A 24,271-nucleotide genomic window follows, 5' to 3' on the forward strand; every position below is an offset into this window, starting at 1 on the left:
AAAAGTTAAAACGGAACCAGCCAACGTGCGTAGATTCGTACATCGAAACTTCGTCGCAGGACTCAACTGTTGTCGGTTTAAAGTCTTGTATTCGCGTCATTGAAAAAAAGAGAATGTACACAAGTGTGTGTACGTGGGTGCGTGGTAGAGAAATTAAAGGACATGATTTCATGCGTGCATGAGATGGTGATGATCCGAACGTTACTCCAATCAATTAACGTACGTACGCGTGCCCCATGAGGTGCATCCGGTCTGTATCCACACTAAATGCGAAGAGCGTCCGACTCCATTATTGTTTAGAGCAGCGTGAGTCACCTAATTATAAAATGCATCTCGGAAATTAGCCAAGATGGTCACCTCGGGTACAATTCCAGATTATTCTGACAACTAGTTAAATAATAAAAAAATTAAATATTGAGATTAAAAAAAATTGTAAATAGATAAAAAAAATTTAAATTAAGGTTTTACTATAAAATAAATTGAATATATCCCCTTCTAAAACTCACAAATCAGACTTAAATAACTAATAAGAAAGATAAAATTGTAATTTAGGCCAAAATATAGTAAAATACATAATAAGATATCTATTTTTAAAATATAGTCTAATGGTATGGAATAAAATCATTATTAAAGATAACCATTACTAAAATTAACTCAAAATAAAATAGTTAACTAAAAGTGACAATTTAGAATGAAAAATGATTGATTTTGTTGTCCACAAGGGGCTTACTAGGCAGAGTGTGGTGATCATGACATGCATGTTGAAGAGAGGTTTTCATATTGGGATCATATGCGCAATTTTGACACATGTAGCCCAAGCTATGTGAAAAATATACTGACACCGTCACTTCTCCTCACCCAACCAAGGAATAAGTCTCCTCACCCAAATTCGAGGAATACTACTTCTCACCCACATCTGATGAATACCGATTCTTGTCCAAATATGCTGCTTCTCGCTCAAATCTTAAGAATATTTATCTCTTCATGTTTGTTTTGCATTGGTCTACCTCCTCGAAGTTGTCCAATGGTTTTAACGTCGCATCTGTCCATTAAGCCTCATCATTGGACCTCGATCCTCCTACATCAGTCTCTTTGGGTTAGAAAGAACTTGCCCTCTAGTTCATGTAAGCATCTAGAAGGTACAACCCACGTAGGTTCTGGACTCGGACTTTTTTTTTCATATAAAGTTTGACTCGCATACTTTCATCATTCTAACCAGGTTGAAGAGAATTCGTTCTTGAATTCAAAATCTTCTTATCTCAGTCTTTTCGATGTCCAGTTAAACTCATCTTTCTCTTGTTTTGGAGTCCTGTCCCAACAATCATGACAAAGTTGACATAGATTTAATCAGGTTGAAATAAAATAGTGTCAAGCATCTCATAGTCTAAAATCAAATCTCCATCCCACGTACCGAATCTAAAAATAATATTTTTCCTTGGAGAACTTAAAAAGAACTCCTCAATTCCTAGAAAATCAACATAAGCAAGTGGCTCAAAAGTTATTTCATCTTCAATCTTCAAAATTTCACCACCATCTTCCTTTTTAGAATTTTTTATATTTTTAGAAAAAGCAATTCTCTTCCACAACTACATCTTCATCGGGATAGGTATCGTAAAACGGTGTAGGGTTCCAACTTTCATCCTATGGAAGAATGTTCCTCTTCGAATACTTCTTCCTTAGAGTAGTAATCTCACTCGATCTCAAGCAACACATCAATAAAACCTTCAACCTATAGAGTACTAAGAAATTATGGTAAGTAAACTCTAAAGCCTAGGTCTTCAAGTCTTTCCTCCTTGGTGTAACCATCAACAGATTTTATTCCCTTATTCAACGTGTGAAGTCACTAAACAATGTCTAAGTATATTCGAAGGGAAAAAAGTGACCCTTCATCTTTTTCTTCATCTTCTCCCAGTCGCCAATCTTGGATTTACCCTATCACTCTCGAGACCGCTTCAACTACTCCCACTGGTAGACACTCGGCCCTTGTATGATGACAACTAGTTTCATCTTCATACGATCTAGGCATCCTTGTAGTCAAAGATACGTTCCACTTTGTGCGACCAATTAATGAAGCCCTCCGCCTTTAGAGTGCCAGAAAATTCCAATAAATTCACTATGATGCTAAAGTCTCCACCTCGCTCCTCGCTATCACAGTACTCCCAAAAAGGAGCACAATTATGATACGGGTTCTCAAAACTGGATTCAGACTCTTAATCATAAGTTTGACCCTCTAGGTTTTGTGCCTCATGACACTGAGATAATTCTGCTATTTGCCTTTACAAATTTGCAATCGTCTCATCCCATACGTTACGATTGGGGGGAGGGATTGCCTCATTCTGAACCTATCCACATCGACTACAACCTTTACCGCCAGCCATGAAAACTGACAATAATTCATCCTAGGAAAACACTAAAGATCTGATGCCAAATGAAGCTAGGGCAAAATAGGAGATTATTCTGATGGCTAATTAGACAATGGAAGTTAAAGATTGAGAGATTGAAAGAAATCGCAAACAAAGATGAAGTTTGAGATAAATTTTGAGATTAGGTTTTTACCATAAAATAAATTGAATATATTTCCTTATGAAGCCCCCAAGTCAAGCTTAAATAGCTAACAGAAAAGGCAAAATTACAATTACGGTGAAATAGTGAAATACTAAATAAGATAAATATTGTTAAAATATAGTCTAAGAATCCGGAATAAAATTGTTACTAAAGATAAACATTACTATAGAATAAAATTAACTAAAAATGAAAGAGTTAACTAAAAATGACAATTCGGACAAAAAAAAAAAACTGGTTTTGGAATCAACAAGATGCCTTCCAAGTAGAATGTAGTGACCACAACGTGCATGTCGAAAAGAGCTTTCTTGATTGGTGTCATATGCATATTCTAACACATGTAGCCCAAGTTATGGGAAAAATATACTAACACCGTCATTTCTCCTCGCCCAACCAAGAAATAAGTCTCTTCATCCAAATTCGAGGAATACCACTTCTGTCCACATCTGTCGCTTTTCGCTTAAATCCGATGAATACCGCCTCTCCCTCAAATCTTAGGAATACTCATCTTTTCTCGCCGATTTTGTGCTGGTCTACCTATTCGAAGTTGAAATTTCCAATATATTCCTGTAAAATCACGAAATTGTCAATCAATTTCCTTGAACAAATTGGTTAGATCTCAATATTATGATTATTAAACGAATCAAATATTTAAAGAAAATAATCAAACTTGCAAGACACAACGATTGATTATGAGGGGAAACCCTTTAAAAAACTCTTTAAAGGTAAAACCTTACGGAGCAGCTAAACCCAAAAAAGTCAATCTTATTATTTGAAAATCAATTACAAGTAATTCTCAATTACAAAATATTCTTAAGTTGATTCTCTTACTTATCCAGACAAATGATTCATTTGTCTTACATCGCAGTAGCAGTCAAAACCTTTAACGATTTTCAAACTATTGACTTTCCTCCTAGAACTCCAGTGGTCGAAATCCAATCAATAATTATTCATATTTGAAGCACAATTACACTCAAAGAGAGATCACAAATATGAAAATTCACTAAGGAGTTTTTTTTACCAAAATATGTAGATCTGAATCCATTCAGATCCTAAGCAATAGGATCTCTTAAATAAACAATTTGGAAAGAGTTCCAAATGAAGTAGGATTTTGCTGATAGATAGAATATGTCTCGAGGACGTTTCCTGACGAATTGCTGACATTTCGCGATAACTCTTTTCTGTAATGATTGATTTATGTTCAGCTTATTTTCTAGATAAATGCATATCCTCATTGACTCGATTTTTACATAAATGACTTATCTAAACAACTTCTAAGAATTCTAGATAAACTCAATGTTATTTATAGATAAAGTCGATAATTATTTTACATTCATCCGAAAATTACAAATATAATGATAAGATAAACATTATCACTTAGTCATCTAATCCTAGTCAACTTTTACCTTTACAATCTCCACATTTGACAGATTGGTAACAAAACCAACTTGATGAATGTAATATAAAACCTGTCAAAATCACAAATAGCAAACTAAGAAGCTGAGTAGAAATTCCAAGTAAATAATCAAGAATAAAAACTTATATCTAGCAAAAATAAAAAAATATCTTCCAACTCCCCCTCAACAAATTCATTAAACTCCTACTTACTCAAACTTTCCCTAAATTTCACAATACCAAAATCTTTCTTCTAATACTCTCCATTTTTGTCACTACTCTAACAAGACATGATAAACAACTCGAAATAGTCTCAACTTTCTACACGGACCAATCACACTTATGTTCTAGTTGTATGAATAAGATAACCACTACAAATATGCACAAATAAGTAGTGTGACTTGGTTGAGGAATAAATACAAACACTTAGTATGCACTGGGATAAAATCAACATGTATAATCACATAACTCACAAAAAATCGTCCTCAATACATGTATAAAATAATCTTATATGAACAAATATTCAAATATCCAAAGTATTCTAGCCCCAACATCACGAAATAACAACCAAAATTCCAATCTCCATACATATGTGCTGAGCCCTAGACTTAGAGAATGAGAAAGATTTAAAAAAATAGGAGTCTTACCATGATAGAGAATCGTATACCAAAATACTCGGGATTGAGTATTAATTCCAAAAAAAAAAAAAATGAATGAGATGTGAATGAGATGCAGATGGCACAGACTTGCGCGATGAGGCTAAGGTCCTATGAGTGTGAGTGATTTCGAGAAAAAAGAGGGGAAAGCCTGGGCGCTTTAGTAGTGACTTAAGTCACTTGAGTCACTTAAGTGAATAATGTTCGTGCACATGTCTTGAGGTATAGAGTCCCACTAGGACTTATACTGTTAAACTAGAAAACATGTCTTAGACTTAGACCAACATCCAAACTTTTACTCCAGAATCATAAGTGCCTAACACTAACCCAAAAAATATATATATTTTTTATATTTTTATCATTTTATTTATTTTATTTAATAATTAGAAAATAAAAATAATGTAATTTAATTTTTTTATTTTTTTATTTATATAAACAATAAAGCAAGTAACATGCTTAAATGTATCTTAGTTCAAACACAGTGTTACTCACAAAACAAATTCAATAGAGTACACATCTTATTTGTAACAATCACCATGAATGTTCACTTCTCATAAAATCATTAATATCAAAGTTCATGTGAGTGTGTGAGTGAGCAAACTAATATAAGGTAGTAACTCTTTATTTCTTTTTCCTTTCAATATAGTTTTGATAATATTATTCATGAGTATTTTCTTCTTATAGATGTTCATAAGAGATTGTCACTCACCTCAAAAGTTAAACTTTATACTAGGGGCTACTCAAAAGTTAAACTTTATACTAGGAGCTAGATACATGAACATATCCTCCAAATACTAGTTTGCACAACCCCCCATTTTTATGTCAATTTTTGTTGCTTATCTTTTTTCAAAATGATTAGAACAACAATTCTTACTATAAGGACTTAAGGAGATAGATCCGTATAGGGTGTTAGTCTTTTTCTACAATAATTTAATGTCAAATTTTTTTATATAGGTCAACTCTTTATATTTGACAATGGGAGAACTCTTTATTAATGTACTAGGTTTAACTAGTATTAGTCAATTTAATGCATGGACCCCTTCTATGGTGAGCATCTCATTAAACAATATAAACTTTAATTATAATATGCATACATATAAGTTACTCACAGTACTTTGTAAATGAATTTTACCAAGATAATCCATAAGGTTAGTATGCATAAAATGAATTGCACAAAGTAGAGAAATGCATAAGTTCAAGAATTTAGTAAGTGAGAACAAAAGTATTCAAATTTTGACATATCAAGCATGTACATTCCTTAAAGAAAAACTTTGAACCAAATTAGAAAAAATAGTATATATATGTTTTTTTTGTATTCCAAAACTGAAAAACTGAAACATACACAAAATAAAACAAAAATAAAAAAATAACATGCATGTCATAGACTAATGATATGCAATGAATGCAAGAACATATAAAAGGTCCTATCAATTAATATGACATGGCATTTTCTTTGACCACCCACTTTACTTTAAATTTGGGCTATTCTTTTCATCAACACTACTTTATATGATCTTTTCTTTATTTTGAAAGCAAAAATCTGTTAGTTCACAAGTTTAACACTTAAGAAGTTGATTTGTTGACTCATATCACAAACTTGATTATCTAGACTCTTCCATTTCCTTTTTGGGTTTCTTTCACCTTCAATTTTTTGCACTTTATTCAAGTTAAATCAATATGGTCTTATATGACCAACAACACCACAATAATGATAAGTAGGAATAAACTTACATCGAATCGGTCTTTTTGAGGTTGATTTTCCACGAAACTTTCCAAAAATATTTGACTTTGAAGCGACTTCTTTTAGATCATCCATAACTTGGCTTGTTTTTACAAAGACAATACCCTTAGAGATAGTGGCAGCGGATAGGATATTTGTCTTGGAAAGTTGTGTATTCTAGGCTAGATCTATCACAACTCGACTTCTAAAAACTCAATATCTCATCTAATTTCTGTGTTGCTGTTTTTTGCTTGCACATTTGAAACTTTTCTAATTCTTTTTCTAGTACAATCTTTTGATCTTTTAATCTTGATACTTCAATACCAAAAATTTTTAATGTTTCAAAAAGATTGTTTTTATCATTCTCCACAGTAGTAAATCTATTGTACAGTTTCTTATTGAGTTTCTTTAATTTGATCACTTTTTTACACACATCATTGTATGCTTCCTGTAAATTTAATTTTTAGTCAGCATCAACAAGTGATACATTCGAATCATTGTAATCACAACCACTTCCAGATTTTGTTAGTGCAATTTCAGAAAAATCATTCATAATTGTAAAAAAAGTCAAAAAAGATTTTTCATTATCAGAAAATAAGCTTGAACTTTCAAAATCAGAACCGTCACTTAGCGTGACATTTAATATTTTTCCTTTACTTTTCTTGAAATTTGGACATTCAAATCTTATATAACCATATCCTAAGTATTCATGACATTTTACTTTATCAATTTTTTCAGATTTTTCTTTATTCTATTTTTCAGAATAATTTTTCTTTATAGAAAATTCTTTACCTCTTTTTTGCTTTCCACTAGACTTTTTCTTATACATAAATTTTTTGAACTTTCTTGCTATGAGATCTATATCCTTATTGTTAAAATTTTCTTCAATAGAAAAATCATCTTGATCCTCTTTTACTATTTTGAAAGCAATGAACTTACCTTTTTTTATTTGAGGAATTGAGGATTCATACGTTTGTAAAGAATCGACCAGCTCTTCAACTTTTATTGTATCCAAATCCTTACTTTCCTCAATGGCAGTAACCTTAGGCCAAAATGTTTCAAGTAGAGATATCAAAATCTTCCTCACGACCATTGAGTGCTCCACATTCTCATTAATATTAAAACTGGAATTCACAATATCATTCAGTTTAGTATAAAAATCATTAAAACTCTCATCTTTCAATATTTTAATCTCTTCAAATTTTGAGGTTAGCATATGCAATTTTGAATTTTTTACTATTCTTGTGTCTTTATTTGTAACCTCTAAAATATCCCAAAATTTTTTAGCAATCTCACACATAGAGATTCTTTTAAATTTTTTGGGGGATACCGCCATGAAAATAGTGTTAAATCCTTTGTTATTCCAATTGCAATTGTTGATTTCATCTTTTGTCCAAACATTTATAGATGTCATGGGTTTAGTCCATCCTCGTTCAATCGAATATTATACACGTTCATCCAAAGACTTGAGAAAAACCCTCAAAAGCTTTCCAATAAACATAATTTCCCCCATTGAAGTGTGGTAGAATATATAATGACGTCGACATGATCTACAAGAGTACGGATCACATTCAAATGAGTTTATATGGCTCTAATGCCAATTGAAATTCTCAATGTACCCCTGTAAAACAACGAAATTTTCTACCAATTTCCTTGAACAAATTGGTTATAGCTCAATATTATGATTATTAAAAGAATCAAATACTTAAAAAATAATAATCAAACTTGTAAGACACAACGATTGGTTACGAAAGAAAATCTTTTAAAAAACTCTTTAAAGGTAAAACCTTATGGGGCAGCCAAACCCATGAAAGTTAATCTTATTGTTTGAAAATTAATTAAAAGTAATTCTTAATTACAAAACTTTTATAACTTGACTCTCTTACTTGTCTAACAAATAACTCATTTGTCTTCTACTGCAGTAGCAGCCAGAACCTCTGGCGATTTTCAAACTATTGACTTCACTCCTAGAACTTTAGTAGCTGAAATCCAATCAATACTGCTTCACACTTGAAACACGATTACACTCAAAGAGAGATCACAAATATAAAAAATCACTATGAAATTTTCTCACCAAAATATGCATTAGAAAGTGCTCTAAAAAATATGTAGATCTGAATTCTTACAAATCTTAACCAATAGGGTCTCTTAAATAAACAGTCTGGTAAGAGTTCCAGTTGAAATAGGATTCTATTGACGGATAGAATTTGTCGCAAGGACGTCTCCTGACGAATTGCTAACCTTTCGTGATAACTCTATTCTACATTGACTGATTTCTGTTCAACTTATGTTCCAAATAAATGCAGATCCTTGTAGACTCAATTTTTACCTAAATGACTTATATAAATAACGTCTAAGGTTTCTATATAAACTCAATATTGTTTAGAGATAAAGTCGATAATTATTTTATATTCATTCAAAAATTACAAATATAATGATAAGATAAATATTATCATTTAGTCATCTAATCCTAGCTAATTTTTGCATTTACAGAAGTATTCCAGTACTTTTAACATCACATCTATCCGTTGAGCCTCATCATTGGACCTCAATCCTCTTGATCCTCTGCATCAGTTGACCTAACTGTGAAAGCAACTCACATGTGAGTTAAAATGAGCCATATATATTTGACTGCGACTTGTTGATGAACTCCAAACTGTTAGCCGACCGGATCAAAGTCTAAAGTTTGACCCTCTTTGGGGAAATACTGGGTATGTTAGAAAGGCCGGACATGCACTGTCCATCTTTTTTGCGCAACCTCTAATTTCGACCATCGTTTAGACCAATAAATTGGGTTGACCATTTTGCATCACTACTTGGGTACTGATAGTCTGATAATAGGGTTAATTAATCATGTATTTTGTGAATGAATTATGAAGATTGAAGGTGTAAGACCCTCCACGAATATTGAGCTCTAATATTTATAATACTGATTAATTTTTTTTTTTTAGTTCCAATCGATCATGGACCTCTGGCATGAATACTCAATCGTGATGATCAGCTTCATTGTGCGACCTTTTGTTCAATATTCATTCCTTCATAATTTTATGATCATAGGTTTGCCAAGAACACGTTGATCATAAACATCGATCTCTCTCCCAGTACTTCAGGTCATGATGAGTACACAAAAGTGCACTCTAAATACTCTATTATTAGATTAAAATGCTAAAATGTGAATAGAAATCAAATGAATTAATGTGTATTATTAAATTGAGTTTCTATTTACGTTAGGATACTCCTAAACAGTTTTTTATGTTTAATTTTAGAGTTTATAAAAGAACAAGTCAAAACCCAGTCAAATTCAAATTAGGACTTTCATGGGGTTTGAGAGCAATTTGGATTAAGAAAAAAAAATCATAAAAGGAAACTTCAAGAAGTCCAAATCCAAAATTTCCTAGGAGACAGCCTGGATATATTTTAGTATTTTGACCGTAACTTTCTACTCACATATCAGATTGATACGATTCTTAATGCATTAGAAAGCTATTTTAAAGGCTTATAAATTTTTCCTCTAATAAGGATTTCTAAATTCAAATTCCTAAAGTGTGTACATAGCTTCCAAAATTAGCCCTAAAATTTAGGTATTTTTTTAGGAAAAATATAGTTGCAAATGTGATGTGATTGGTCAAAAAGTAGATTTTATTAAAAACAGTGTTAATTTAACTTTTAAGTATGAATAAATTAGTATTAGTATACAGATTAGTGTGCGACTGTACTTGTATATAGCAAAACTCATTTTTTTATGCCAGAATTATGAAGACATTAGGATTTCTTTTCTACCTTATATAAGTATATCATTGTCACAAAATAGAGGATGAGGTGAGGAACAAAAAGTAGATTTGAATAGAGGAAAAAATCACTTCTATGGCAGCCATTTGCTTTATTTTTTCCTGGAGATTTTTGTTATTCATTCTCAAGTACGACTAAGGATGAACTTGCACATTAGATAGTATTTTTAATTTATGTATTTGATTTTCAATTACTAAACTCTTTTGTTTTATCATTCTCAATTTATTGTTAATCTTTTTTTTTCAAATAATTATAAAATTTATTCTGTTTATATATTTAATCATGTTTTTTCTATTGAATGGATTAGTTATTTAATTATGTTTGAATAAATTATTTATCTATATTGATTTAGTATTTTGCTGCAATATTGCTCTTTGAGTATATTTTCGTCATTAGATTTTTTCAATAGGGATAATAATTTATGTGTTTTAAAAGTGATGAATGATTTTTCAAAGGATTACATTTAGTTTAATTTTGATTTATAAATCTATACCTTCCGATTTGAAATTTTGAGAATTAAGTTCCCAATTGAGTTATTTAATGAATTAATAATAATTAAAATACCAGATTTGTGCAAAGGATTCCTGACACTCTACTGTTAGTCAAATCTGAGTACTTATTCCGTTAGTAACTTTGCTTCATATTAATTTACATTTAAAATTAATCTTTGTTCAGTATTAATTGTTTAATATTTTTCTTTAATTTCTTTATTCTTTCTACTATTCTTTTAATTTGTCTCCCTATAAAATCGACACTTCAAAACTATGCTACAGCTACCGTGTTATTCTTTGGGCGTAATTAAATTTTGACGTCGTTGCCGAGAAGACGATAGAATAATTGTTAGATAGTTTTTCTTTTCAGCAGTTTGTAAATGTAGAAACTTCGTTCCCATTTTTAGTTTGCCGCATCTTTATTTTATTTTCTTTTTCTTTTTGTAGTTTTTTTTAGTGTATCATTTTTTTCTCTATCTTGCATGCATAGGTATAGAGATGCATTGGGTCGGTTTGCTTGTAGACCAATGTTAGAGTCAGAGTTTAATTTTTCTAATCATTTATTTAATAATCCATATAGTCCCAAAAAAATGAGTGTGCACGAATAGCAACACCATAGAGTGAAGGTACTCTACATGAGTACCTTCACCCTACACGCATAGCAATACCATTATGCATTATATTTCCACCAAATATTTCTCCAATGGATTTCAAATCAAGTATAATACAACTTTCCCCTACTTTTCATTGTTTTGAGAGTGAAAATTCATATGTGCATATTAAGGAGTTTGAATAAGTTGTTGCTACATTTCATGGTCAACTTAGCATTGTAGATATTGTTCAATTTAAGTTATTTCCTTTTTCACTAAAGGATAATGCGAAGAGTTTGATGTATTCATTGAGACCACGGTTGATTAGGTCATGAGCTGAGATGACCCAAATGTTTTTTAATAAATACTTTCCTCATCATAAGACTACTACTTTGAAAAGGCAAAACTCAAACTTCACATAAAAAGATAGTGAGACTTTATATCAAGCATGAGAACTTTTAAAGAGTTACTTAACTTGTGTCCCCATCATGGTTATGAAAGCTGGTGTCTAGTTAGCTATTTTTATGAAGGCCTCACTCCTAGAGATGGTTAATTTATTGAAATGATGTGTAATAGTGAGTTTTTACAGAAGGACTCGAATGAGGCAATAGAGTATTTGAATGAACTTGTAGAAAAAGCTCACAGTTGGACATAACCAAATGCTTTTGACAGTACCAATCGAGCATGCTCTAATCAAACTCATTCTTGTGAAGGCATCTATCATCTCAAAGAAGAAGATAACTTGAAGCTAAGGATGGTGGCCTAACTAGAGAGTTAGAGGCATTGAAGATGAAGGAAACTATGACAGCTCGTATTATTCCCCAAGTTGATGCCTCTAAACTTTGTTTTATTTGTCAGTGAGTAGATCATCTTACACAAGATTGCTTAACGCTTGTTGAGATGAGAGTAGTGTATGAGGAACATTGCAATTCTCTTGGTATGTATAAAAAACCCTTTTAACCATATTCAGATACATATAATTCTAGTTGGAGAAATCACCCATACTTTAGCTGGAAGTCTGTAAACCAGCCACCTGCACAATCCCCTAGATCATATCCTGCACCATATCATGCATCTTCTTCTTCTAGGAACTCCTTAGAAGATACTTTACATACTTTTATTGAGACGCAGACTAAAACTAATCAAAATTTTGAATTTTTTTATTAAATTTTGATTATGCAGGTTGTTGAAAAAAACAAGAAGATAAAAAGCTATGTATCCAAGATGATGAGTTACTAGAGTGTGAATAAGCGTGGCAAGTTCCCTTCTCAACCTCAATCCACACCCCAAGGTCAATATATGGATCAAGGAAATTTGAAAGAGGTCAATGCCACTGTAACAAGAAGTGGCAAGTCCTTACATATTCCAACAATTGATAAGTCAGATGATGTTGAAGAGAAATAAAGCAATGATAGCACCGAGTTTCCTAAAAAAATCAAAGTAATTAAGAGCCCAATTAAGGTACTATTTCCTCAAACTTTAAAAATCTGATATGCGAACTTTGGATTCTAGTAATGAAATCTTGGAAAACCTCAGGTAGGTAAAGATTAACCTTCATTTTGTACATGTTATTAAACAAGTTCCACCTATGCAAAAGTTCTTAAAGATTTGTGTATAGTTAAGATGAAGCACCATTTTAAAAAGATATCATTTCTAACAGAGCAAGTTAGTGCTCTAATTGAGCAGCAAATTCCTCCTAAGTACAAGAATCCTAGTTGTCCAACGATTACATGTAGCATTGAGAATTATGAATTTGGGCAAGCCTTGCTAGATTTAGGAGCTAGTGTTAATTTGTTGTCTTATTCAATTTATTTGCAGCTTGGTTTGGGTGAAATTAAGCCTACTTTTGCTGTGCTTCAATTGGCTGATTGTTCAGTTAAAAAATCTAAATGGATAGTTGAGGATGTTTTGATCCAAATTGATAAGTTTTATTATCTTGTTGATTTCTTAATTTTGGACACTTAGTCAGTTGTTAAGTCTAACTCTAATTGCAGAAATAGGTTGATGAAACTATCTTTTGGAAACATGACCATGGAGGTCAACATTTTCTATATTGAGAAATAGACAATAGATGATTAGTGCCACCAAACGTACATGATTGATGCACTCATAGACAAGGGAGTTCATACAACTCATGATTCTGATCCCCTTGAATATTTCCTTGTTAATTCTGAGTTTGATACTATTAGTGATTCGTTTGATGTTGCTGATATTTGTGCTATTTTTTATAAAACTCAGGATTATGGCACACAGGCTTGGCAATCGAAATTTGAGGAGTTGTCTAACAAAGGTGAAAGACAGATTCCTGTAAGTATGAAAGCACCAAAAGTAAAATTGAAACATTTGCCAAAGTCTAAAATCTATAATATTAAAATAAAAGCATTTCAAGGTAAAAATATTCTTATGAAGATATTTGAGCCTAATGACCGAGTATACTTATATGATTGTGGACTTCACAAGCACCAAGGAAAACTACGGTTTAGGTGGATTGACCCATTTGTAATGAAAAATATTTTTGAAAACGGAGCGGTAGAAATAGAGGATCCTAACAATGATCAGATTTTTAAAATAAATGGTCAACGTCTTAAAATATTAATTGATAGGCAAGTTTCGAAAGTGGAAGACATTCCACTTGTAGATTCGGTCTATCAACCTTGACCACACCACGCAGGTATGTTTTTCTTTATTTATTTTATTTGTTTTGTTCCACTTTTATTTTCTCTTATTTTCTTTCTTTTCCTTTTTATTTGCCGTTGTTTTCTTTATTTTTGTTTGCATGTTAGTTTCATTTTGTCATTTTCTAGTTACCATCTTTGGTGCTTAGCGAGTTACTCACGTCACTCATCAAGTGTATTTTATAATTTTTAGTTACTCCCTATTTAATTTTGATTTTTAAATATTGAGGACAATGTTTCATTTAAGTTAGGGGTGGTGGTGCAAATTGAGTATTTAAAGTACTTATTGGAACTCTGTAGCATATTTTTATGTGTCAAACTTTTTTAAAATTTGCATCACACGTGCATCCTTTTCACATGTGTACTCATTCTCATTCATAACCATTTTTGTGAATTCATCAAACCCACCATACTTATTTTTTGTTGAAGCATTCACAGAACTTCTAATGCACTCATCCAAGTTTTCTTGTAAGATGATGGTTTACATGTAGCTAGAGAACTCTTTTGCTTAAATATTTTTGTGAGTTTTGGAGAGGATTGAGAGCCTACAAATGTAGTAAATTGTGATAAGCGTTCATTGATATGTTAAATTGGGCACTTCTTTTGAGAGTATCATTACATGATTTGTAGTAAGATGGTGGATATACTTGAGATACGACGAAGGTCAACTTATGATCAACGTTTAAACCTTTCAAGTTAACCCTTTCCATCATAGACCCCTAGTAGTTAACTTTGAGCCAATAAACGCATATAGTTTTTTTCTTTTCATATGCCCACATCATCCATGCCTTTCCATATTGGAGTATAACCTATACAATAATTTTTCTATCATTTTTACTTCCAAGTATATACTAGGTGTGGAATTTACATTTTCATTTTTTTGTTTTATCATTTTCAATTAAAAAAAAGAAGAAAAAAAGAGAAGAGTACAAGTTGCAAAATGTTCAATTGAGTGAGCTTCAAAGGCAAAGAAAAGGAAAAAAAGAAAAAAAATAAGTCAAGGTTTAGTAGAAATGGCAAGAATATCAAAGTGGCGTATGTTTGTTCATCAAATTGTTAAAAAAGAAAAAAAAGAAAAAAAAGAAAAAAGAAAAAAAGAGAAGAGGAAGAAGAAGGAAAAATATTATTATTCAATGATATGAAAAGTTGGAGAGTACATCAAGTGAGAAGTTTGATCTACTGAAATATTTAATAAGACTCCCTTTGTATGTACTTGGAAGTTTTTGAATCATTTTCATCATTTTTTTTTCTTATAGCCCCGAACCCAAGCCACGTTACAATCTTTTGTGTTGACCGTTCTGATCCTGAGTAAGTTTTTTGAAAGAGTGGTGGAAATTTCATTTGTTAGTATTCCTATCATAAGATCAATATTTGTTTGTTACTTGTACATAATTGTCTAATTTCTCATGAGAATGTGTGTATACATATTATCAACTCCATAAAGAGAATTATCACACGAAACACTTTTATACCCTTGAGTTATGGAGTTGAACCTTTTGCTTGAGATGTTATTGATGTTGCATGTGTTAGATCTTTTGATTAGATGGTTATGGCTTGGAACACATACACACACTGTGAATTGCTATAGGTGGATTGATCTTGATGGATTATTAGATTCTTTAGATTGTTTTGATATATGAATTTGAAAATGTGATTTAGTGGCCTTTGTGTGTGATTTTCTTTTGTCTCTTTCGTTATTTTGGCATGAGAATTACTAGAGACTAGCAATGAGTAAGTTGGGAGGTGTAATGAGTACGCAAAAGTGCACTTTAAATACCATATTATTGGATTAAAATGCTAAAATGTGAATAGAAATCATAGAAATTAATGTGTATTTTTTACTTGAATTTTTATTTACGTTGGGATACTCCTAAACAGTTTTTTTTGTTTAATTTTAGAGTTTATAAAAGAGTAAGTCAAAACCCAATCAAATTCAAATGAGGACTTTCATGGGGTTTGAGAGTAATTTGGATAAAAAAAAATTAAAAAAAATATAAAAGAAACTGCAAGAAGTCCAAATTTGAAATTTGTTAGGAGATAGCCTGGCCACACTTTAGTATTTTGACTGTAAATTTCTACTCACATATTGGATTGATACGATTCTTAATTAATTAGAAAGCTATCTTAAAGGGCTATAAATTTATCTCTAATAAGGATTTCCAAATTAGAACTCTGGAAACGCGTACGTGGCTGTCAAGATTAGTCCTAAAATTTAGGTGAAGTTTTTTTTTTTTTTTTTTTTTTTTTTTTTTTTTTTTTTTTTATGCGGGAATTATGAAGACATTAGGGTTTCTTTCCTACCCTATATAAACATATCATTAACATGAAATAGAGGAGGTGGTGAGGCACAAGAGGTAGATTTGAAGAGAAGAAAAAATCACTTTCATGGCCATCGTTTAATTTATTTTTCTCTGGAGATTTTTATTATCTATTATATTCATGGGTAACTAAATTCTCAAATAAGGTTAAGGATGAATTTGCACATTAGATGATATTTTTAATTTATGTATTTGATTTTTAATTACTAAATTCTTTTGTTTTATCATTCTAAATTCATTGTTGATGTTTTTTTCTTCAAATAATCCTAAAATTTATTCTGTTTATGGATTCAGTCATGTTTTTTCTATTGAATATATTGGTTCTTTAATTATATTTAGATCAATTATTTATCTATATTAATTTAATTCTTTGCTACAATATCGCTTCTTGAGTATATTGTCATCATTAGATTTTCTCAATATAGATAATAATTTATGTGTTTTAAAAGTGATGAATGATTTTTCAAAGAATTATATTTAGTTTAATTTTAGTTTATAAATCTATACCTTCTGATTGGAAATTTTGGGAATTAAGTTCTCAATTGAGTTATTCAATAAATTAATAATAATTAAAATATCGGATTTGTGCAAAAGATTCTCGATACTCTATTGTTTGTCAAATTTGAGTACTTCTTCTATTAGTAACTTTGCTTCAAGTTAATGTGCATTTAAAATTAATCTTTTTTTCTCTATTAATCATTTAATATTTTTCTTTAATTTTTTATTCATTCTGCTATTCTTTTAATTTGTCTTCTTATATAATCGACACATCAAAACTGTGTTACAACTACTACGTTATTTTTCGGCATAATCAGGTCATGTGAATGAAAACTACTCTTAAAACTCATGCAACTCCCATGGACTTAGCTACATGGTTTAGGGGTGAAAAACGACCCACTTGGTGCGATTTTTGGATAAAACCACTGCCGACCGATGAGAGGAAAAGCGGTGGAGCAACCGACCAAAACCGATCAATGGGGAGGAGAACAACCGGCCATATTGACTCCGACGGTTCACGGTCGGTTCTTGGTTCCCCCTATCAGCGTCGTTCGTCTGAGAGAGTAGAGAGAGAGAGTTGCAGAGAGAGAGAGAGGGTTAGAAACGAAGAAACGAGGAAGAAGAAGACGATATAATATCTAAACGCGCCGTTCTACTTTTTTTTTTTTTTTGCACCTTACAGATAAAACAACACCGTTTGATTTAATAACAAACGACATCGTTTAATTTGTATTTAAAACACAAATGCAGGAGTAAAATAATTTAAGTGGAACGACGTCATTTCATATTGATATAATTAAAAAAAAAAGGTATTATTACATCAGCCGGTTCAGCGGTTTGAGCTAGCCTCAAACCGCGACCGAAATGATAACAGTTGGTTTTGTTAAAACTTTGCCACCCATCTACCGGTTCCTTGGTGGTTTCGGCCGGTCTGAGTCGGTCACGGCTAGTTCCACGGTTTCTTGTACACCTCTAGCATGGGTACATTTTTCTAATGACATGGTTGTGATATTCAAAGGATATTGATCAATATGAACAGAACAAATTCAAGGAATCAATTAGATATAATAATAGAAATTATGAGCCTTCTACAATTTTAAGGTTGGATTAGGGCTGTAATCGAGCCAAGTCGAGCTGGTCTTTGGCTTGCTGAGTTTGGCTCGACTTAAAATATTCGAGTTTGAGATTTTTTTTTATTCTTTGTTCACATTCAACTTGTTGAGCTAAACTCTCATCTTAAGCTTGTCCCACAAACGAGTTCGAGTTGAGCCTCGGCTCCATTCGAGCTTGAATTTTTTTTAATAAGATTTAATAATTAATAAATTAAATAAATAAATAAAATAAAAGAACTAATATTAAATTTATACAACTAACAAGTAGAATCTCTATTAAATTATAAAATTTTAAAAAATTTATAAATAATTAATATCTAACTAGTTGATATTTATTCAAAATAACAATATCTTATATGCCTGCATATATTATTAATACATATACTTAATATGATAGCATATATATATTTCATATATAGTTCCCATATACTAGTATATGAAATTATTAAATTTTATCAACTAATTAAAAAAGTTATAAAATATACCTATGAAGTGTATTCACTATATAGACATAAGTAATTAGATTACATATTATATATTTAATTATAAAAGTGGTATGCTTATATTATTAGCTAATACATATATACATGTATATATAGGTGTATGTATATATTTATCAATACATGAATGAATTTTAATCGAGTCGAGCTAACGAGTCAACTCGAGCGAGCCTAAATGAGCCTTAACTGAGTCGAGTCGAGTTTTGGATATGTGTCATTTACAAATCAAGCGGGTATCTGCTTTCACGAACAAGCTTTTTTCTTTTTTTTTTTTTAACGAATCGAGTTCAATTCGAATTTAACTGAGCGATTATCGAATATGCTATCGAATAGATTGGTTCATTTAAAGCTCTAGTTGAGATGATTTTATGTAGAGATCACAATTATTCCCAGGAAGCGGATTTTCCTAATTAATGAAATTGACTTTTTATAAATACCCTATTCGAATAGTTGTGATATTCTTTTGTGCTGATCGTATATTCTATATCTCTTTAATGTTAATATATTTAATTTTTATTACAATCATTCATTCTGGCTTAGGTGTCACATTTTATTTCTTTATATAAGAAAATTATTTTGTTTACATTTTGTGTAAAAGCTTATAAATTGTGTTCATTTGTAGACTAATATATAATTCTCTTTATATAATTATTTTGATGATGTGTCATATATTCCATTAAGAATTATAACATTTAAAATATGAAAGTAATATTGAAAATACTTCAAATACCCAATAGATTAATTGACTGTATGATTGAATACCCAATACCAACAATTCACACCTCCCACCTTACACGTTATTAATTACAATAATTCTTGCAGTTGAGGTCACCTAACACGTTTAATGGTTTGCTGTGTCGTCTCTCTCTCTCCCTCTCTCTCTCTCAGAGGTTTGACCGCTTGCTCCTTTGATAAAAGGCTATGGGCTACCCATATATAAAGGAGTGATGTAGATATAATTATAACTTCTAAAGCCTATAAATTTAGGTAATTTTTTTTAGAAAAAAGTGTCTTTTCATTCGAATTCTGGATGTTTCATATTTTTTTAAATAAATATACAAAATTTATATATTTTATAAATGTATAAATTATTTTTTTGAATAAAAATAAGAAACCACTGAGTTGACAAAATCAGAAAAAAACTATTTATATACAATATTTTATATAATGATGTTTTAAATGAAGAATATTTTTATAAAATAATTTATAAAAATAATATCATTTTACGAAAATACCATCATATCATTATTCATATCTGAAACAGTGCTGTGAATTCGCGCAATACACGAGAAAACGGTAAAATATGTAAACATATTGTCTCTTCCTTCACCTTGGGGAAAATGGCAACCGGGAAAAGTCAAAGTCTGAAAACAAGCTCTCAATTTTCATCACGCCATCGAGATTGTACATTGAGGCCGGTCCCCACGTTGAAATAAACGAGCAAGTCATATTTTCAAAGGTACGGAACAGCAAAAGGGCATAAGTTATTACAATAAGAATACGTTGTGTAAGGACTGCTTCAAAGTTTCCATGCTTGTGTTTGTCGAGTACTGTAGGTTCTCCGAGACCCTTCGCCCACGGAATTGGTTTTTGCTTCAAATACATCCGGCGATTTAGATCAAATAAATAAAAAACCCATGTCAATGATGTCGTGGTGATAATTTTTTACCGGAAAAGGGTGAGCCAAAGATGTCGGTGTCATTGTCGGATGCGACCGGATACATGCCGGCTTACGATGAAGCTGGTGCTGCAGCTGGGTACCATAACCAGTTCAAGCCATATAGCAGTACTAGCGTGTGCGAGATCGAGGAAAGTACGAGCGAAATCTTCGAGATCGACCATGGAGTGCCGCCGATGGGATCCATCAAAGAAGAGTTTGAAGGGAGTGTGTTTTCGTTGGATGTTCAGAACTGGGAAGACTGCGTGTACGTGGCCGTGGGGAAGAGCGAGTCCAGCATGGAAGCGCTTACTTGGACTTTGAAGCACGCTGTTAATCCCTCCACTGTCGTCTATCTCATCCATGTCTTCCCGGAGGTTCAGTACATACCTAGCCCATGTAAACCTCTCTCTCTCTCTCTCTCTCTCTCTCTCTCTCTCTCTCTCTCTCTCTCTCTCTCTCTCTCTGTGGTTGGTGAGTCAAACTGGGCCATGTGCAGCCTGAGCCTTAACCACCAGTGACTTTGCTTTCAACAATAGACAAACAGAATTGTATGAGATTCTTTTAGCTCTATGGAAGACTTGCGAAGAAAAGGTTGAAACATGTCATTGTCGAGAAAACATCTAGTGGCATGCATAAATCGCGGGAAAAATGATAGAGATCTGTTTCTTCTCAGACTCTATCGGTTGAAATTCATTTTTTTAAGGGCCTAGATTTGAACTGAAGCATTGGTTTTAGGAAATTTTTGGGACAATTTAGATAAGGTACTTGATGAAGTTGACCCTGCCCCATGCTCAGGAGCTGGGTTTGATCATTAAAATAGATCATAAACCAGGGTTTAAATCATTAGAATCATCCATGCTTGCTCCATTTTGAATGCTACCTTCAAGGTGTCAGATTTAAACGAGAGTTTATAATCTTAAAGTTCATCAAATTTTCCAGGATCTTATGCATATACTATCTTGGTGATTTTAGTAGGAAAGCTTCCAAAGAATCAAGTGAGTGCAGAGCAAGTGGAGAGCTACATGGCCCAGGAAAGAGGCAAGAGGAGAGAACTCCTCCAAAAGTATCTTGATGCCTGCTCCACTTTCGGGGTACATAAACTCCAATTTGATTCATCATTTTATACTAACTTAGCTATGTTTGAGGTTAATCTTTTAATGAAATTTGAAGAAAATTAAATACAATCAATGAAACAGGTTAAGTTCGATACCATTCTTATCGAAAGTGATATGGTTGCAAAGGCGATCCTAGAACTCATTCCTGTTCTCAATATTAGAAAGCTGGTTGTTGGAACCACTAAATCCAGTCTAAGGTACAATCTTTACTTTATCAGTACGGGCAAGCCCATTTAAGAAGTTAATTATAATTCTGTGATCATTCCAAATAACTTTTTCTTTCTTTTTTCTCATCTACACACAACTTTTCATTCCTTTTCAAAAATGGATAGGAAATTGAGGTCTAGGAGAGGAAGTGGGATAGCTGATCAAATGCTGCAGAATGCACGGGTAAGTTGTGAGGTTAAGATCATATGTGAAGGAAAAGGAGTGATTGAACAGATGACCGAGACCCCTTCTCCACGTGACAATATTGATGATAATACTCCCAAGCAGCCTCCACAAGAGCAAGATCAACGCAATGACTCGTTTTCCTGCATGTGCTTCAAACCCATGTTCAAGTAATAGTTACAAATAATTGCAGAGAAACACTACAAGATCAGAAGGGACAGATCTCTTGGATTGATTTAGAGTGTAATATCTGATGCTGTACATTAAAATCTTGAGAACACTATTTGGGATTCTGATCTTTCCACTGGGTTTTGTGTTTCTTTTTCGGTTTGGTATTAATCGTCATAAATTGTAGCTTTGGAACAACTTAGACCGCGTAGAACAACAATGCCATTTTTCTTTTAGCTTTGGACAATCCAAATTCAGCTACAAAACTACACAAATGCACAGTAGTAGCTGCATTCCCATTAAAAGCAGTTGCTCTAAGAACATACATGCATGTTTTTTATGCACTTGAAAGCCTTAAAAAGGCAACACAATCAATACCATGCCACCACCAAAGATCAGAGTTCCTCGTAAACTATATCAATGAAAGAACTCCATGCTCACCGCCATTAATAACACTCCCCGACTTGTTTAGAACCAGTTCAGCTCCCGGCCTAGCACAAACCTTTTCCATATCACTACTTAATTGGTGACTGATGACTGTTCAAGCCACTAATGCAATACCTGACATGCAACGTACAAGTAATGCACAACCAGCAACGTGCATGAAACCTGCTCCAGCAACACGACATGCAGCATGCACCATACAGCAGGTGGTGCGCAGACAGCACACAATGCCAACTCTGTCCAGCATACTCTGCAGCAGCCAATAACCAAAGCATCCTCCAGAATATTCTCCAACCATCCTTTGTAAACGCAGCAGACCTTTGTCTTATTAGCTGTAGCTTTTCTGGTATAAAGATTTCTTTTTATCTCCCTCATTGATATAAATACAGAGGCACTGCCTCATTTTAAAATATTGAGAGGAATTTAATATACAAGGAACTTTTGGTTCTAGCAATGACTGATAATGATCCAAATTTTGAAAAAAGAAAAAAAGAAAAAGAAAAAAAGGGAAGGGACCTAGGAAAACCAAGCATGGAGCACAAGAAATATCTAATAAACCGAGCTTTTGCTGACCCCAATCACAATATTGAATTTTACATTCCATTTTTAAGAGAAGAAATCATTTTCCGGTTGTGGAATGTTGATTTCTATCGATTCTCAACTAATGAATGAGTCTTTTCGAGCGTATCACTTAAATATTGTATGAGGGACAAGTGTTTAATCAAGAACACTTGTCATCCAACAACAAATTCATTTCTTGTTTAATCAAGAAATTGATTAATCAAGAAATGAATTTCTATATTTTGTTCATCAAGTTTCTCATTCAAACTTAAGTTTGAACAATTTTTTTTTTTTAATTAGAATATATTGTTTACCACCGCACAGAAGATTTAGAAAGAAAGAAGCAAAAAATTGTAAATACATCTGGCACTAATACTCAAGATAATAAAGCATTTTTCGGTTGCGGAATGCTGATTTCTGTTGATACTCCTAGATTTTCTGCTTCTTCTTCCTTCAGCTCTGGAATTCGAACTTTTCAGCTAATTATGACACCAACAAATGAATGAGTCTTTCCGAAAGAATCGAAAAATAATTCTCATACAGATGCAATGGTCACCAATTTCATTCCATGATTGAAGAGGTCGTCACCCCATAAATGGGTTTCAATTACTTTTCTGAATTGAGTTTCAAAATCATCAGTAATATCAATCGTAATCTGGCAGTTGCACCACCTTTATTACATTAAAGTAAAACTGGAAAAAACAACTAGGGAATGATTTGGCAGTAGCACCATGTAAATCAGAAGCCAGCCTAGTACTACCTCATAAATACGACCTGTGACCAATCAACAAGAAATTATTAGAAATAAGACATAATTCAAAACGTGGAAAATCAAAACTAACAAGAGGTTGTCCCGCTCACAACTTGTCTAACTCCAGTGAGATATATTTTCATGGCAAAACGTTTCTCGTCATCCAGCATCACTAGACTGTATTGGGGTGAAGTGTTCGCAAAGGGTTGAAGGTACAAGTAAGGCAAGTTGAGAACCTGCCCTACTATTCGTATCTCCGATGATATGTTTACTTTAAACATATTCTCCTTACAAAGAGGAGGTGGCCTTAAACCTTTGATGGAAACAACCATTCCTACCACCGATTTCTATTCAACCGGCCAGACGCACCTTGATGGTTGAGCAATCCATCAAATGTTTGATATGCCTGACTGATTTCGAAGATATTCATGTGTGTAATCCCACCATTGGAGAGCTTGTTACTCTCCCAGTTTCCCATCATTGTCCTCCATCTGGCATGAAAAGGACTGGGTTTGGGTTTGGGTTTGGATTTGAATTTGGATATTGTTCCGCAACAAACCAGTTTAAAGTGATCCTCATGATCTTCAAAGTTTAAGAAAAACATGGCCGGTTTAGAAGTATCTATAGTAACTCAGTTTTCATTATGAAGTCTGCAGTTTTTAACTCTTGGGTCTAAATCGTGGAGAATGGTTGAATGTCCTAATTATCCGCTTGATGTTTCGATTTATCTGATGGCTCTATATACTGGTTAGTCTCTGACTCTGGATACAATGAAATCGTCACTATTGCATTTGATGTTGGTGATGAGAAATTCAGAAGAATCAGAGCTCCTCCAGCCCGATATAATGATGAAGAAGATAAGTGTTCAGCAGTACA

At 32.5% G+C, this 24,271-nt stretch overlaps 1 protein-coding gene and 1 non-coding gene across 2 annotated transcripts; one reads left to right on the plus strand and one right to left on the minus strand.

Moving 5' to 3' along the window:
• Positions 1-11,590: 11,590 nt before the first annotated feature.
• LOC122277847 lies at positions 11,591-11,698 on the minus strand. The gene has a single exon (XR_006229155.1). It is a non-coding gene; the product is annotated as a small nucleolar RNA R71 (small nucleolar RNA).
• An 8,073-nt stretch (positions 11,699-19,771) lies between these two features.
• Positions 19,772-21,769, plus strand: LOC122276019 (U-box domain-containing protein 35-like). The gene is made up of 4 exons (XM_043085431.1): positions 19,772-20,362; positions 20,939-21,057; positions 21,163-21,278; positions 21,414-21,769. Exons 1-4 carry the CDS (start codon positions 19,996-19,998, stop codon positions 21,643-21,645), a joined length of 834 nt encoding a protein of 277 aa, XP_042941365.1. The 5' UTR covers positions 19,772-19,995; the 3' UTR covers positions 21,646-21,769.
• The last annotated feature ends 2,502 nt before the right edge of the window (positions 21,770-24,271 follow it).

The sequence above is a fragment of the Carya illinoinensis genome, chromosome 9, assembly GCF_018687715.1.
Source record: "Carya illinoinensis cultivar Pawnee chromosome 9, C.illinoinensisPawnee_v1, whole genome shotgun sequence".
NCBI lineage: Eukaryota > Viridiplantae > Streptophyta > Magnoliopsida > Fagales > Juglandaceae > Carya > Carya illinoinensis.

Coding starts and splice junctions, on each gene's coding strand:
- LOC122276019 (XM_043085431.1), top strand. CDS start 19,996: ATGTCGGTGTCATTGTCGGATGCGACCGGATACATGCCGGCTTACGAT. Junction 20,363..20,938: donor TCAGTACATACCTAGCCCAT/GTAAACCTCTCT, acceptor TGGTGATTTTAG/TAGGAAAGCTTCCAAAGAAT. Junction 21,058..21,162: donor ATGCCTGCTCCACTTTCGGG/GTACATAAACTC, acceptor TCAATGAAACAG/GTTAAGTTCGATACCATTCT.